The following is a 15,645-nucleotide window of genomic DNA, read 5'->3' on the forward strand; positions in this document are numbered from 1 at the left end:
ACCCACATAATATGTAAAGACTTCAAAATGTACAAATTATCTTTTTACCAAAAATAATGCACATTACACTCTGTCATTTATGCTAGTAATTAAATATTTTTTGTTTTTTTACAAAAGAGGTAAAATATGGCAGTATACTTAAAAAAATAGACTGTAAATATTATGAATTAAAGTAGTTCACTTCAAAATTCTTCTCTTTGACTTTTCATAGTAATCTTTATTCCTACTATAGAAAGTCAATGGGGGCAAATGTTCAAGTGAACTACTCCTTTTAGAGCAGAATTCACTTAAATTATTAACTGATTTACATCAAATAAATATAATAAGTGTACCTTTTTAGTTTAATAATATTGCGAATAAGTATTTTTAATGAGAATGTACATTTGTTAAAGCTCATTTAATTAAAATATAAATATTTCCCAATGCCATTCGGTCAATGTTTCAATTTACCCTTGAATTGACTGACATATTCATGTAGTTATAGACCCTTTCTACTAAGAACTTCTGAATAGCAGACATTCCGAAAAACAATTTGAGGTGTTAATTTTATCTTAACTATTTTACTGCTTTTTAAATGTCGAGATTCTGAGAGTCGTTCACATGGGCTTTTATTTTGAAATGTCTTTAAACAACGACCAGGAAGTGACAATACATCATCGCGTCGTCGTTTCCACGTTCACGCTGGGTTAGATTTTTAAAATGTTTAACAAAAAGCCTCGCAGAAATTTCAGGCAAAGGAAGGATGAATCCAGTGAGGAAGAGGAGAATGAAAAAGTCGCCAACAGTGACGCTACGAAGGAAACGGAGAAACCGATCCACTTTTCAACAGTAGATTTAGCGCGAAGAGGGTTTTCAAGTGGTTCAAAATCACGAAGGTCTGACTCGAGTGATGCGGAGGAACCAGCTGTCACTTCACTGCAGTCTAAAGACAATAATCACTCATCAAAAACAAACACGCTCAGCTTTCTCGAGGACAAGGATTGTAAGTATTTTACTGTAATCTCTCGTACGCGCATGCCTCTTTTTTTTAACAAAGAAACGATTCAACCTTTGCAGGCACTGAGGGAAGTTCTTTTAGAGTGAAGCGAGCAGTTAATAAAGAAGTGCTTTTCCAAGCACGAAAAAAGGAGGATCCCGCTGTACCGTTACCAAGCTCTCAAGGTGCGTATGTTGTTTTAAAGTGTCTTTGATGGCGTGTTATTCATCAGTGTTTACGGCACCTAACACATCCCTTCATTTGCTTTTAGTTAAGAAGAAGGTAGATCTCGGTGTGCAGTCTGACAGTGATGCTGAGGATGTACTGCATGACAGTGATGATGGAAGCTCTTCTACCATCTCAAGTTTATCCAGTTCATCGAGTTCGTCAAAACCACAGACAGGTACTACAGTGTTTATCACAGTTTAAGTGCTTATTAAATTGATTTGTGTAACAGTGACCAAAGCAAACATATGTGACAAATATCCATGTATTTAACACTAACATGTGGTTCCTCTTAATACATGTGTGATAATGCTTTTATTTGTTCATTGTTCCAGTCACCATCCCGGATGCTAGAAAGATTCATGCTGCCAAAGAGCAGAGAAGACAAGCCCGAGCACGGAAAGATTACATCCCACTGGATTCACCCAGCACTCCCGGAAGTCTAATGGAAGAAGATCGGAGCGAGGCTGAGCAAAACAGCGATGATGAGCCAGATGATCATGAACGCCGAATCGAGTTCGCACCCAAACCCAAGACTCTGAGAGAGCGTATGGCCGAGAAGATGGGTGAGGAACATGTAAATGTGTAGCATTCTTTTCCAGGGTTCAATACTTCAGGTGTTGATCTGTGTTTTTGCATTTTGTAGAGAGTGATAGTGAAGAGAGTTTTTCAGATAGTCAGGAGGAGGAAGACCAGCACATTTGGGAGGAGCAACAGATCGGAAAAGGAGTCAGTAAACACCAAGTGAGACCCTTTAATGTTATATTAGCCCTGTCCCAGAAATGATTGCACAGTCTACGTAGACAGTACACCATCTAACCATTACAAAACCTTAACTGACTGATTTGGAATGCGTGAGACTTTGATGATGTTGACATGCAGGTCATCCACAAAGTACTTGGTAGTAGTTTAAGACTTTTGTAAATAGTATATTTTTAGAGACATCACGTAATTCAACAGAACCTTCAAGTTTTCTTTTGTTCTTAGAAGCGATATCAGGCTCCTGTGAGACAAAAAAGAAAAACGAAATTGGACATCCCTGAAACACCTCCAGCAGTCAGCATCAATGTCATAAAGAAAAGAATTGTTGGAAAGTAAGAAATGCTTTTTACTTCATCATAATCGTCTATGAATAACTTCTTCAATACACAGTCCATTTGTTTACAGTATAAGAAATGCTCAATTAATTTCAGAGCGTTTAAATTCCTTTAAAGGAGTGGTTCACTTTCTAAATAAATGTTCATTTACTCGCCCCCATGTCATCCAAGTTGTTCATGTTTTTTTTTTTCTTTAGTCAAAAAGATTTTTTTTTTCTGAAAACATCCCAGGATTTTTCTCCATATAGTGGACTTCAATGGACTCCAAATAGTCGATTTTTTTTTCATGCCTGATCGTTTCACTAGATAAGACCCTTATTCATCGTCTAGTAGGTTTAAAACCCTTTGAAGGTGGACTGAAACTGTAATTTTGACATTCAACCATGCGGAGTCCATTGAAGTCCACTATATGGAGAAATATCCTGGAATGTTTTCATTAAAAACCTTCATTTCTTTTCAACTAAAGAAACAAATACATAAACATCTTGGATGACATGGGGGTGAGTAAACTATCATGAAAATTTATTTTGAAAGTGAACTACTCCTATAACTCATTGTAATCTGTAGATTAGATTCGCTGAGGGAGGTGCACAGGGCACGGGAGGCAGAACTAAGGAGGATTCAGCTGGATGTGGAGATGGCCAAGAGCTCTTTAGAGAGCCTCGAAAATCACCCTGCAGACGAGCAGCTCTGCTTCTACCGCACCATGAACATTTTCTCACAGAACTTGCTGGAATGCCTGTCTGAGAAGGTAAGCAGTGGTTAATCTCTAAGAACGTGTTTCATTTAATATTATTATTTGCCGTCTAAATTATATCTCACACATTGCATGCCTTATTTTTCAGATGGCTTTGATAAACTGGGTCGAGTTGGATATGCACAGTCTTTACATTGACCAGGCGGAGGCGCTGTTGAGTCAGAGAAGAGAAGAAGTGCAAGAGGAATCAACTCGAATTCAAAAGCTAACCTGTAAGATATAGAAATGTTTTAATATAATACTGCAGTCTTTTTAAAGGTATTCTATTACATAAAATGTATTATAATTAAATGTAAACCGTATTTCTCAAGACCAAAAAGATTGAAGGTTTCATTGACATTACAGACAGACAAACACATACCTTTGAAATTGTATCTACAAAAAATGTATTTCAAATATATTTGTTTCATTATATATTAACTATTTTTGCAGAACAACATAAACAAAGATTTACTTGTTTAATGAATTGACACTTTAAATTTGTTATTTGAAAGGAATCCAGTTCTTGAGTTTCATTCAAGCATGCCATCCATATCACTTATTTTCTAGACTAAACCGTTCTCCTATGCAAAAGTCTTACTTTTCTGCAGTCTACTTACAGTGCTGTGTCTGCTCTTGTCGTTATAATATCGTCTATTGTGGATGTCGTAGATAATACTGATTCACAAAGCAATGGTGACGCCACTGGAGGTTCCAGCCCGGCTCTGCAGAGGTGAGACACTTTCACTGCTATGTCATTTCTTGGAAATCTGAATAAAGATGCTTCTAATCCTTAAATTATAGTCTTCATATGTTTTCATGTCTTAGCTTGCTTGACTTTTCTGAAGAAGAGTGTTTACCGTCTGATTGGGAACCGGCGACCGCTCAGGAGGCGGAGCTACAAAGTAAAAGAGGTGGGGGAAGCTTAAGAATGAAGACCTTTGGTTATGTTTAATGTTCAGGTTCTAAGTTCAATTTCATTTAACAGCTGACCTACTGAAAAGGTCTCAGGAAATATTTGCAGATGTTCAGACGGAATTTTGGGACGTGAAGAAAATCCTATCCAGATTTGATGAGTGGCGTGTCTCGTTTCCAGAATCCTACAATAATGCCTACATTGGACTGTGCCTTCCCAAACTTCTGGCCCCTCTGATCCGACACCAGCTTATTGGCTGGAATCCACTTAAGGTGCAATATTGCATCATGCCTACAGATGACATCATTATTCATATTTTTGAGATTGTACTGTATCTATATATCACTATAGAAATTAAACTGAATTAACACTTATATACTATAAATCTAATTTAGATTTCCATTTCATTCATCAGTGACTTGTACTTAATTTGATTCTTGTCATGTTTTGCCTAGAGATGCATGAATTTGTATTTCAGGCAGAGGGAGAGGACTTTGAGGCGTTACCGTGGTATTCTGCTGTTGAGAGGTTCTGCCATGGTCAGGGTTATGAAGAATCGGAGAACATGGATATGAAGACACTGCCCACCATATCTGAGAAGACAATCTTATCCAAAGTTCAAGGTGATTCTTTTGCGAGTACTTAGTACCTAAATGTGTATAATAACAATAAACATAATAAAATGTAATAATCTTCAATTAAAATCCCTTTGCTAGAAAGCCATAAATAGTTTTTATATATAAAAACCCTGAATATACAAGTTATAACCTACAGAAGCCGCCATTACTTGCTAATAACATAAACTGGTACTGAAACAGTTTCAGTTGTATTTACTTGTTTTATAATACTACATGTTAATATAATATTTTTATCAATTTTAATTTAAGTCAGAAACCATGCATGCATGCACACATACAGCATTGAGACAGACATAGAATCAAACTAACTTTACTATATACAAGTCGGGGTCTATAGTGCCCTTTAAATTCATGTATCATATATCTTACATTTGGGAACAGAACGTTCACTAGATTAATCTAATATATTCGCCTGATTTTCCATTAAAAGGTGTCAAAATATCTTGTTTCGTCTTTCCGGTTATTGATTTTCTAGGGACCATAATCCGGATGTTATCTTATTAAAACGTATCATAATTCTGGCAGGTTTTGTAGAGCTGGTGTGGGACCCTCTGTCTTCACAGCAGTCTAACAACCTCACCACACTGTGCAAGAGAATACAGGATGACTATTCTGTATTTGATGGTGAACAAAGCAAACCAGTCAAGGTATTGTTATACTACACCATTTCACAGTTTTACGAATGTATTTAAGGCATAGTGCTAACAACCTCTTGTTTTGTCTCTAAGGCCTTTGTAGAAGCAGTTATTCAGAGACTGAGGACTGCAGTAGACAATGATGTCTTTGTCCCACTTTACCCCAAAAAGTAAATGTTTTTTTATTTGTTTGTTTTGAAAAATCAGGGTTTGGCAAAGATGTGGGTTTTGCAAGATAAGTGTTAACGGAGTCTGATGTTAGTTTATTTATACTGTCTTTTATTTAGTACACAGTGCCTTGATTTAAACAGAAGATGTTGTATTTGTAATTCTGTTTTATGTTTAAGGTCTGTCGATGACAGGAGGTCACCACAGTTCCTGTTTCAGAACAAACAATTTTACTCTGCTGTAAAGGTATAACATTTCACTTCACTTAGTCCTCAGTGTACTAAATATTTATACACAAATTTTAGAATCACTTTCTTATATAAAATCTTAATTATATACAGTATATATAATATATACTGACATAATAAAATAAATAAATAATAAAAAAATATATATTATAATAAAAATATATATATCATATACTGTACAGTGTCATCTTAAAAATTGCACATCAATGTTTAGGCTGTACAGTTTAATTTTTCACATTCTGTTTCAGTTGCTTGGTAATATGGCTTTATGGGATGGATTGATTCCAGAGCAGATTCTTAAAGAGCTGATGTTGGAAAAACTCCTGGGTCGTTATTTGATGATTACGGTCCTTAATGATTCTAGTCCAAAACATACCATCCAGAAATGCAAAAAGGTGCATATTCAGATTACTTCTCATGTGAAAATGTAATCTATTTATATTAATTTTCAGACTAACGTTCATCTGTATAAAAGATTGCAGATTGTTTCCCAACATCATGGTTTATGGATGTGAACATTGGGTCGTCTCTACCTCAGCTACAGAACTTCCGAAAACATCTTGAACAGGTTGCTCACATGATATGCAAGGACAGCAGTGATCCCAGCAGTACTCGGTAATGGACAATATAGTCTTTTCTACATAATGCAAATCCTTTTTGCAGCCAATTATTCAGTATTTGTGCTATTGAATAGATACTTTAACTATACCCTAAACATACTTTATAGTTATAGACCGACAGTGTTAATTATAAGTTTCTAATATAGTTCTTTTTTATACCTTGCAGAGCACTTTTATCTGAAGTCTTGTGTTTACTTCAGAATATCAAGGCAGACGACAGTATTACGACTATTATAAACAAATATCATTGTGAAGATCTGTTGAAAGCTCAGTGGCATCCATGAACATCTTTTTATGTTTAATATGTACATGTATAGTGAATAAAATATTTGGTCCATGTGGCTGTAGTTTAATTCACTTGCTGCTTTTTTACTTCTTTCTAAGACATACTCCTCTACATTTGTAAGTCGCTTTGAATAAAAGCGTCTGCTAAATGACTAAATGTAATGTAAATGTAAATTTCAGTATTACAGTTTTTCGTGATTCCTAAAACACAATTAACCATTTTCTGACAACTATAAACACATTCTCAGAACAATACACCAACTTGTACAAACCCCATACAAAATGTCATTTTGCAAAGGTTTGACCATGTTCTCATTCAGAAAACACATAACATAATGGACTGATGTGTCGAGATGTAAACTCAAATTGCACATTTATCCATCAGTAAACATTCAGTAGCAAAACTGATGACAAACCAATCAGAATCTCAGGATAATATCAGTAGGAGCACAGGAAGTTGGGCATCCTAGAATCATCTACTGGGCTTTATACTACTTAAACATACAGTATAATTGCAGTACACACTTTATATGAGAGAAATTTCACTATTCTATAGCCCGTGTACACCCTCAAATTTGTGATTGTCAAGTTTGCAAATTTGTATTTGTAACCGTTTTTACCTGCTCCGTTTTTTTGGAGAACTCCGAGATGACTAAAGGCCAAAATAGACTACAAGACTTTTGCTCGGATTTTGCCCATTTTTGAAATTTAAGTCACTGCCAGTCTGCAGATTTGAGCAGTAGGTGAGTTTCCATCTGAAACTTTTAAAAAGTGTGCAAGTGTATGATTTCTAGTTTAAAGAAATTCTGTTAATATTTTGTTGTGTATTCCTGCCACAAGAAAAGAAAATCTGCTTTAGTATACTTTTACGAAATTGTGCCAAAGGAACAGAGAATCCCATATTTTTTATCGCCTCCTTTTGATAAAATCACTTTACTCTATTTCCTATATCTTCTCTTTACTTCGCTTTGGATAAAAGCATCTGCTAAGTGCCTGAATGTAAATATTATTTGTGCAGTTGTATACATATTGTTCTTTTTTTTTTTTAGTTTTCTTGTCTTGTAAAATCATCTATATCATCTACTTTCATCTAAGATGACTTTAGATTACAGTAGTGTAATGTTGTTCCCCCTAAAGCTCATTGTTGCATTTTGCTCTATCTGAAATAAAAGTAAGTTGGCTTATATTAATTATTGGTTTAGTTATTGTTCCATGTTTCTCCCTGCCCATATGTCCCTGTGGTTCCTGTTTAAAAGGATGACTAATGTCATCTTGACCTGTAAACCAAACGAATGGATACTTAGAGAATGCTTGCATATGTAGGATACCTTTTACTTACTATTAAGTAAGAGTTGCACAAAGGAATTGTGTATATATATATATATATATGTGGCAGAAGAGATTCAGAGCGTCTGCCGCATAGCCTGCTGAACTTTTTTGCCTTCATGAAAATCTTCATGTGGAAGTTGCACTATTAGGTCAAGGTTGCATAATCCGAAAGTCTGTTTGGACTAACATTTCACTGTGAGAGTGGAATATCTCACACCTCTAGACTAGTCCGTCACAGCACTGGGAGATTTCACTTTTATTCAATTATGGTGAGATAGTTCATGACTGATTCCATTACTTACAGTTTCCATGTCAACCATTAACCTCTGCTACATTTTCAATAGAAGTATGTATTTTGAGGAAGTGCTTCTCTCCATTATTCTTGCTGTGCAATGTTTAATTTTGTTTTGTTTGACCCCTGAAATGGCACTTTGTAGATTTAATAATGGGAAAAAAGATATGTACAGCAAAGAGCTGTTAAAAAATAAGGAAGAAGAAAGGCAAGTGGCCTCTCCTAAATATGCTGACTACTGTATCTTGCGATTGTAAAACGGGTGAAGAATTGTGAATAGTTTTTGTACAGTGCAAAAAGGAAGCAGAATTATAGCCAAAAGAAACTTAAATTCTTAAGAAAATCTCGGTGCCAGATGGCAGCTATTAAATTCCCCATGTAAGAAAGTTATTATTTTTACTTTGTTACCTTACATTACTAGTTTTCTGGTAAACAATTTATCTGTACAAGTCATGTCAATTTTGTTAAGCCGGGACTTTAAAGTGGGAGTTATTTACATTAAACCAAGGCAGTATAATTATCGTTTCTCTCCCTTTCAAGCTGTTTATGGCGTTTAGATAAGATTTTATAAATCAAGGAGCAAACACAATTTGTTTAAATTTCTCATTAATGAATGATTCTATCCAAAGAGACAAGCTCTTGGATCACCTGGTTCGTTCACGATTTACTCGCCTTTTACTATTTCACGGTTTTATTACTTATTTACTATAGTCATAACAACCAACAACTGTCTTTTGTTCATATTTTCTGGTATCATTAAAATAGTGGTATGTCAATTTTGAGTGTATTTTCTATCATTTTATTTTCAAACAATGGTCCTGTCCATAAATAGCAATGTTCATATAGCAAATAAAAGCAGTGTGAAACCGGATGAGTTGGTTCTGGAAATATACTGAGTGGAAAGTAAAAAAAGACAGCATTTTTTAGCTCCTTTGTCTCTGTGTTAGCTGTGACCCTTACAAAGATATGACCCATGGAGAAGAGCTGAACAAACAGTTTTATAAGGTCCCTGGTTGTCTCTTAAGGCGCCTTGAAGCATTTCCTATATCTTGTTTTAAACATTATTTTACAAAGGGATTCTCCAGTTTTAATCAAATTTCCAGATAACTAAATTTTGCCTGGTTTTGTAGATTTGTCAATGTGGAATTTCAGATGTAGTGTGTGTGTGTGTGTGTGTGTGTTTGAGGTATGAGGTGGTGCTAAATGGTAAATAACATCAGCTGTTTATGTTATCTTGAGGCACACATATTGAGGGTACAAGGGCTAAATTACAATTTTATTAGAGTATTGTAATGGCAAGGTTCTTTACAGTCGAGAACATTTTGGTACTTGCTAGTTGGTTGCGGATGAGGGACATTATAAGAGTATTTGATTCGATATGCCAAATCAAATGCAGCTCTGTTTTTTTTACTTTTTGGACTCAAACATATACACATCGACTTATAGCCTCAAAACTTTTACTTTGGTTTAAGGTGTCTTTCAAGTTTCTGGATAATATACTTTCTTTTAAAGGCCTGCTCTTGAACTTCCATTACCTCAACATATTTATTTACTCATGTAGGGGCCAAGTCAAGGTAGGCAGTTCAAAAGCTCTGTTCCGGGATTTGCAGTGGTATGTTACTTGCCAACTATGTATGGCAAATGTACTCAACAATCATATCCAAAAACCGAATAGAACAGATTTCGATCAAAGGCAATGATTTGACATGCAATCCCAATTGAATTAGTCATTCATTTTAAAACACAGATACATTTCTGATATTTTGGGGTCTCAGAACGCTGCAGTAGCCTACTTTTGCCCTATCCTCCGGCAAAGACATTGAACATTCTCCTGTAGTTGTGCCTTACTTGATTCATATATCGTTCATCTCACTCGTTTGTCTACACAAAATACCTACAGAGGTTATCCCAAGGGTAGAATTTGACGGGGATTCAATTTTTCCGTCATGGTCAAGAGGGGGTGATAATCCTTACTAATGACTTAAACAGACCCAGAGTTAAACTTTATGAAAACAAAGACTGGGCTTTTTAAAGGGAAAGTTCATGCAAAAATGCCAATCCTGTCTATATTTCTTCTGCAGAACACAAAAGCAAATGTTCTGAAAAATGTTGGTAACAAAACAATGGTGGTAACCATTGACTTTCATTGGTTTTGTGTCCATATTATAGAAGTGAATGTATACCACCATTCCGAGGTCACCAAGATTTTTCTAAATATCTTCGTTTGTGTTCCTCAGAAGAAAGTCATTTATGTTTGAAATGACTAGAGGGTCAGTAAATGATGACAGAAATGTCATTTTTGGATGAACTATCCCTTGTAGCCTGTTAACTGTTACCGGTTCCGTATGCGGGACACCTTTGCGTCAATATTATGCATGTAATTCCTAATCAAATCATGACAAACTATATCATTGGAAAGGTGTAAGACTCTTTAATACAGATTTTTTAATGTTTTTTAAAATTAATTTTGAAGGGAGTTGGTTCTTTTTTATAAAGAGTGTGCTTAGATTTTTTCTTATCCTTTTGCCCGTATATTTTTTATGTATTTTTTAATCAAAGAATTTTTTTTTTTTTAGAATAAACCTTACAACATACCTTGAATATTTTTTGTGTGTGTTCCAATAATCAGATACTTTTCTTTTTTCAAACGAGACCAATCATAAGTCTGTATTCCAAAGAATTCACGAGTTACCGCCATTTTAGTTCCAACATGTGTTTTAATGTGTAGGCTCAAAAAGGGCTCCGACAGTTAACAGTTCTTTGCCTCGAAATGAGCCATTTCTCCACCTGATGAGTCGCGTAGTAAAATTATATCATCAGCCTTTTTTTCTGTCATAGTAAGAACCTTTTGCTTCCTTTCTTAAGATGACTCAGGAGCAGAAGTTTGTCAGAACAAATTGAACAACAGGACAAATCTGGTTAAAATGAATCAAGTTTTAATATACAGACATAAACACATAGGAAATATTTATATGCTACATGTTCAAGGAGTTCATATTTTGGTCACCCACACAAGGACGTCAGTAATTGGGTGTCTTTTGGCAAGGCTGTTGAACATGAGAGAGTTATGGGCACTCAGGGCTAATGCACTCTGACTGTACTGTCAGAGCTACACTAACATACACTGTCTGGAGGGAAGTAAAGCAGCGCACCAAATGTCAAGCACGGTTAAAATAACCCGTGACATAATCGTGTCTAGGTGACGCAGAGCGCCCGTGTTCTGAATAGTAATTCATTTGTTTGCTTATTTTATTATTTAGCATATTTTGTAAAATTTATTTCAATTATGATCATGTAACTCCTTTTTGCATATTAAGTATAAATAAATATTACCCAAATATGACCCAACTCTGTCATCGTTTATCCACCTTCATGTCATTTGAAAATTGATTATGACTCATCTGTAAAACACAAAAGGAGTGGTTTGATGCCATACAATTGAAGTCACTGGAGGGCATTGTTGTTTGGTTACCAACATTACTAAGTAACATCTTTTGAAAAAAAGTCATACAGGTTTGAAATAACATGAGGATGAGTAAATAATGAAATATTTTTTGTGTGAACTAACCTTTGAACTTTTACAAAATATTTTTTTAATGCACCTTTACGTTGGTAATGCATGTAAATAATAACTTGGTATTAGTAAGATATCTTGTGGTCTGGCTTAACAGCTGGAACACTAACAACACCATAGAAATGGGTTCAAATGCATGAATGCATTTTTCTGCAAGTATTTTCAGGTATAAACTACTATAGAAAAAACATAATCAAGACATTTCATGTGAGAACAGACATAGCCTGCAGGTAAAGTGGGAATTAGGGCATATAAGTGCTTGGGTGGGCATTGTTCAGACAGCATGTCAAGAGACAAGAATAGCATCCATCTCCAAGTGTTCAGCTGGCAGTATTTGCATTTTTTTACACTGTACACATTTCTCTTTTATATTTCATTTTTATACAATGCCTTATTAAACATTTTAGGTAATACCAGATTTCAGTATTTTATGATTCGTCTTATTAGCCTTTTGCCCCTGTAACCCAGCACAGTAAATTGTGTAGATTTATGTATTAATGGGACAGTTTACCCCACAAATGATCATTTACTCACCCTCAGGTTGTTCCAAAACTGAATAAATTTCTTTGTTCTGATGAACACAGAGAAATATATATGGGAGACTGCTTGTAACCAAAAAGTTTTAGTCACAGTGAATACATTTCTTTGTACTGTTGAACAATATGTTGAAGATATTTTTAAGAATGTAGGCAAGCAAACAGTTTAAAGGCACTTTTGACAACCATTGTCATTTTGGTATTGTGGTAGTCAATGGTGCCGAATAATTGTTTGGTTACATGCATTTGTCCGAAATATCTTTCTCTGTGTTCTTTAGAGCAAAGAAATGTACAGGGCTTTCTTTTTTGAGTGAACTGTCCCTTTAGCACAGTCAAAAATATTTGTTTGTGGTTGCTTACATCACTTACCACATCCTAATAAATTGTGCTGTAGTAAACCACATTCACCTTGTAGGTCAGCTGGTTCAAATATGAGAACGTCATGAAATATTTTTTCATGCCACTCAACAAATTTGATCCTCTTAATCCAACAAGTTTGTAAAACATGTATTTTGTTTTTGCAATAGGCTTCATTTAACACAGACAAAGCTTTCAGAAGAATTACCAGTAATTTCCAAGACCTTTATTTATGTTAGGCTATATGGAACAACAAATAGTGAAGAATGACTTTTATATACCTGACAAGACAGAATTATTGGTGTATGTCTGAAACAGTATGCCTCAAAGAGAAAGTTCACCCAAAAATTAAAATTCTGTCTTCATTTATTCACCTTCGAGTTATTCCAAATCTGTATTGTTCTGATGAACACAGAGAAAGATATTTGGAAGAATGCTTGAAGCCAAACAGTTCTTGGCCACCGTTGACAACCACATTAGGAAAAATTACAATGGTGGTCAAAAGTGCCCCAGAACTGTTGCATCCTACTGTACATTTTGAACTGTTTCGTGTTCATTAAAATAAAGAAATTTACACAGATCTGGAACCACTTGAAGGTGTGTAAATGATGACAGAACTTATTTTTACGTGAACTGTTCCTTTAAATGTTGGGGCTAGTCAGTGCTTACATGTAGTATTTTTTTGAGTCCTGACCCATCAGGGGTTCTGAGTAAAATGCAGACGCATCCCATCAGCACAGGTTTGTTGACTCTGGGCAGAAGGGCAGTAAAGTCCAGCACACGGGAACAGGGACATCTGAATTGAGCTGCTTCAGCACAACCTTATGCCAGTTGTTCAAGCAGGACCGAGGGAGAAGGGATGTATTTCTTAAAGTTGGGGTTTATGCTAAAATTACAGTCACAGAGAAAGAAAAGCAACAGATTTGAGATCAAAGACATAAAGCCATTTCTAAATGGTTTGATTATATTTAAGATAAATTATTTGTGAGGTTAATTTTTTTTTAATTGTCACTTCGTGCTTTTTGAACCATTTGGCATTGAGTGTGTAAGATGTCATCTCTGGTCCGGATGAAAACAGTCCTCTTTTTCCCTGAGATGCTCTTCGGTTATGTAAAGCTTTTGTACAATCATGCAAATCGAATCATCTCCATGAGTGAATTTGGACCTCGGTAGCAATCTGCTACATAACATGGCTTCACAATCTCTTCCAGTCAGTGCTTCTCATATGCCCGCTTGAAAGCTTTTCTTTCTGTTTTTATTCACTCGTGTGGTCATGTGCTGTTGGTGAGCTATTAACACGCTCATTAAATGCTTAATTACCTTCCCTGGGAAAAGAGGGTTTTCCCCATTACGCTGGGCACATTAATCTGAACTGGTTCCAGTGACTGTGTTTTTTTAGCAAAAAGCACACATTGGTAGCAACGTTTGTTTATGTTGTTGCTTTGAAACCGTCTATGACACTAGTTTGTTTGTAGCCAGCCTACACAATCTTACAGGAATTCGTCGTATAAATTCGTTCAATCTTATTTGTACGTTTGCATTTTCTTAACACATTTTTTATAACACAAGTATTTTTTTAATACATCAAAATTAGCTACGCCATAAACGGTTAATGATCATGACGGTCATGAGATCCGGCTGTCTCCACTCTAACAACAATCTAGTGGACATTTCACAAGGATGTGTAGTCGGTAATATGGTTTTGTGCAGCAAAGCTCTCAAATTTCTTCAGCACTTTGTTGGTTGTTTATAAAGCATATCCTAAAAGGTAGCCATCCTGCATCCTGACACATTTAAACCCATTACGGCATTGTAACCTTAACCCTGATCACATTTCAGGAATGAAGACATTGTTCATAAGTTTCATCTTACGGGTGCTGTGTGGTATTTTTTGGAGAATCAATTATCAGAAATGCAATATAATATACAAAACTATGTGTTCAGAGCTGTTTAACGACATTACATAATGAAACGTTTAAGTGCTGTCAATTGATTTAAAAAATAATCTGATTAATCACAATTTTTTTCTGTGATCAATCACGATTAATGCACATAACATTAATGTTTTTAAATATACATTTACATTCTAATAATTTCACATTTAATCACCAAATTAGTGTAGAAACAACATATTTCTTTAACAGCATCATTTTATGAATGAAAGCCAACATTCTTATATGAGTGCAACTATGACACGTCAGAGGAGACCTGGCCCTCCCGGCTGAGCCTGGTTTCTCCCGATTTTCTTTAGCCGTCTCTCTATGCAGATCTGACACATGCGTCTTTGCATTCATTTAGGATTTTCTTTAACACATTGAAATCTGTGTTTACGAAATATTTATGACAGCCCTAGAAGCGTTATGTTTACAATGAGCTGCTTCTATCTATACACCACGGGTCCGCTTACATTGAATTAACCATGTTGTTTCTACAGTAGCCCTATACGGACAAACTGCTCTATAGAGCATGTCTCAAAAAAAAGTTATTCCCTTCGGCAAAGAAGTGAAAACAAGACGACATCTCGGTCCTGTGTCAGCCACCGTAGTTCTTCGAGGGGGTGTTGAGTGGAGTGTGCCGTTGGCACCTCACCGCTAGATCACGTCCTTCGGATGAGATGATAAACCGAGGCCCTGACTCTCTGTGATCATTAAAAATCCCCAAAATGTCCTTCGAATAAGAGTAGGGGTGTAACCCCGGCATCCTGGCCAAATTCACCCATTCGCCTCTATACATCAAGACCTCCCAATCATCCCCATATGTACAAATTGGCTTCGTAAATCTGTCTCCTCTCCGTCAATAATCTGGTGTGTGGTGGGCATTTTGGTGCAATATGTCTGCCGTCGCATCATCCAAGTAGATGCTGCACCTTGGTGGTGGTTGAAGAGATTTCCCCTTCCATGAAAAACACTTTGTGAGTCCAGAATGTAAATGTAACAAATAAATATTAATTATTAGATTGTGCTAAATGTCATACACTGAACCATTAAATAATAAGGATACCTTTGAGTACCTT

The 15,645-nt window shown here is 35.7% G+C and overlaps 1 protein-coding gene across 2 annotated transcripts; it reads left to right on the plus strand.

Moving 5' to 3' along the window:
- Positions 1-649: 649 nt before the first annotated feature.
- On the plus strand, positions 650-7,734 carry gcfc2 (GC-rich sequence DNA-binding factor 2). Of its 2 annotated transcripts, none has more exons than XM_056767752.1 (18): positions 650-982; positions 1,057-1,161; positions 1,248-1,379; positions 1,537-1,767; positions 1,848-1,945; positions 2,189-2,295; positions 2,866-3,049; positions 3,144-3,267; positions 3,707-3,767; positions 3,839-3,948; positions 4,023-4,222; positions 4,429-4,573; positions 5,114-5,235; positions 5,317-5,393; positions 5,571-5,637; positions 5,888-6,034; positions 6,115-6,254; positions 6,426-7,734. In XM_056767752.1, the coding sequence occupies exons 1-18, from the start codon at positions 700-702 to the stop codon at positions 6,541-6,543; spliced, it is 2,451 nt and encodes an 816-aa protein (XP_056623730.1). In that variant the 5' UTR covers positions 650-699; the 3' UTR covers positions 6,544-7,734. The 2 variants fall into 2 exon arrangements, with proteins under 2 accessions (XP_056623730.1, XP_056623731.1); XM_056767753.1 differs by having other exon boundaries at positions 3,863-3,948.
- The last annotated feature ends 7,911 nt before the right edge of the window (positions 7,735-15,645 follow it).

Source organism: Triplophysa dalaica, chromosome 15 (genome assembly GCF_015846415.1).
Source record: "Triplophysa dalaica isolate WHDGS20190420 chromosome 15, ASM1584641v1, whole genome shotgun sequence".
NCBI lineage: Eukaryota > Metazoa > Chordata > Actinopteri > Cypriniformes > Nemacheilidae > Triplophysa > Triplophysa dalaica.

Coding starts and splice junctions, on each gene's coding strand:
- gcfc2 (XM_056767752.1), top strand. CDS start 700: ATGTTTAACAAAAAGCCTCGCAGAAATTTCAGGCAAAGGAAGGATGAA. Junction 1,380..1,536: donor TTCGTCAAAACCACAGACAG/GTACTACAGTGT, acceptor TCATTGTTCCAG/TCACCATCCCGGATGCTAGA. Junction 4,223..4,428: donor TTGGCTGGAATCCACTTAAG/GTGCAATATTGC, acceptor TTTGTATTTCAG/GCAGAGGGAGAGGACTTTGA.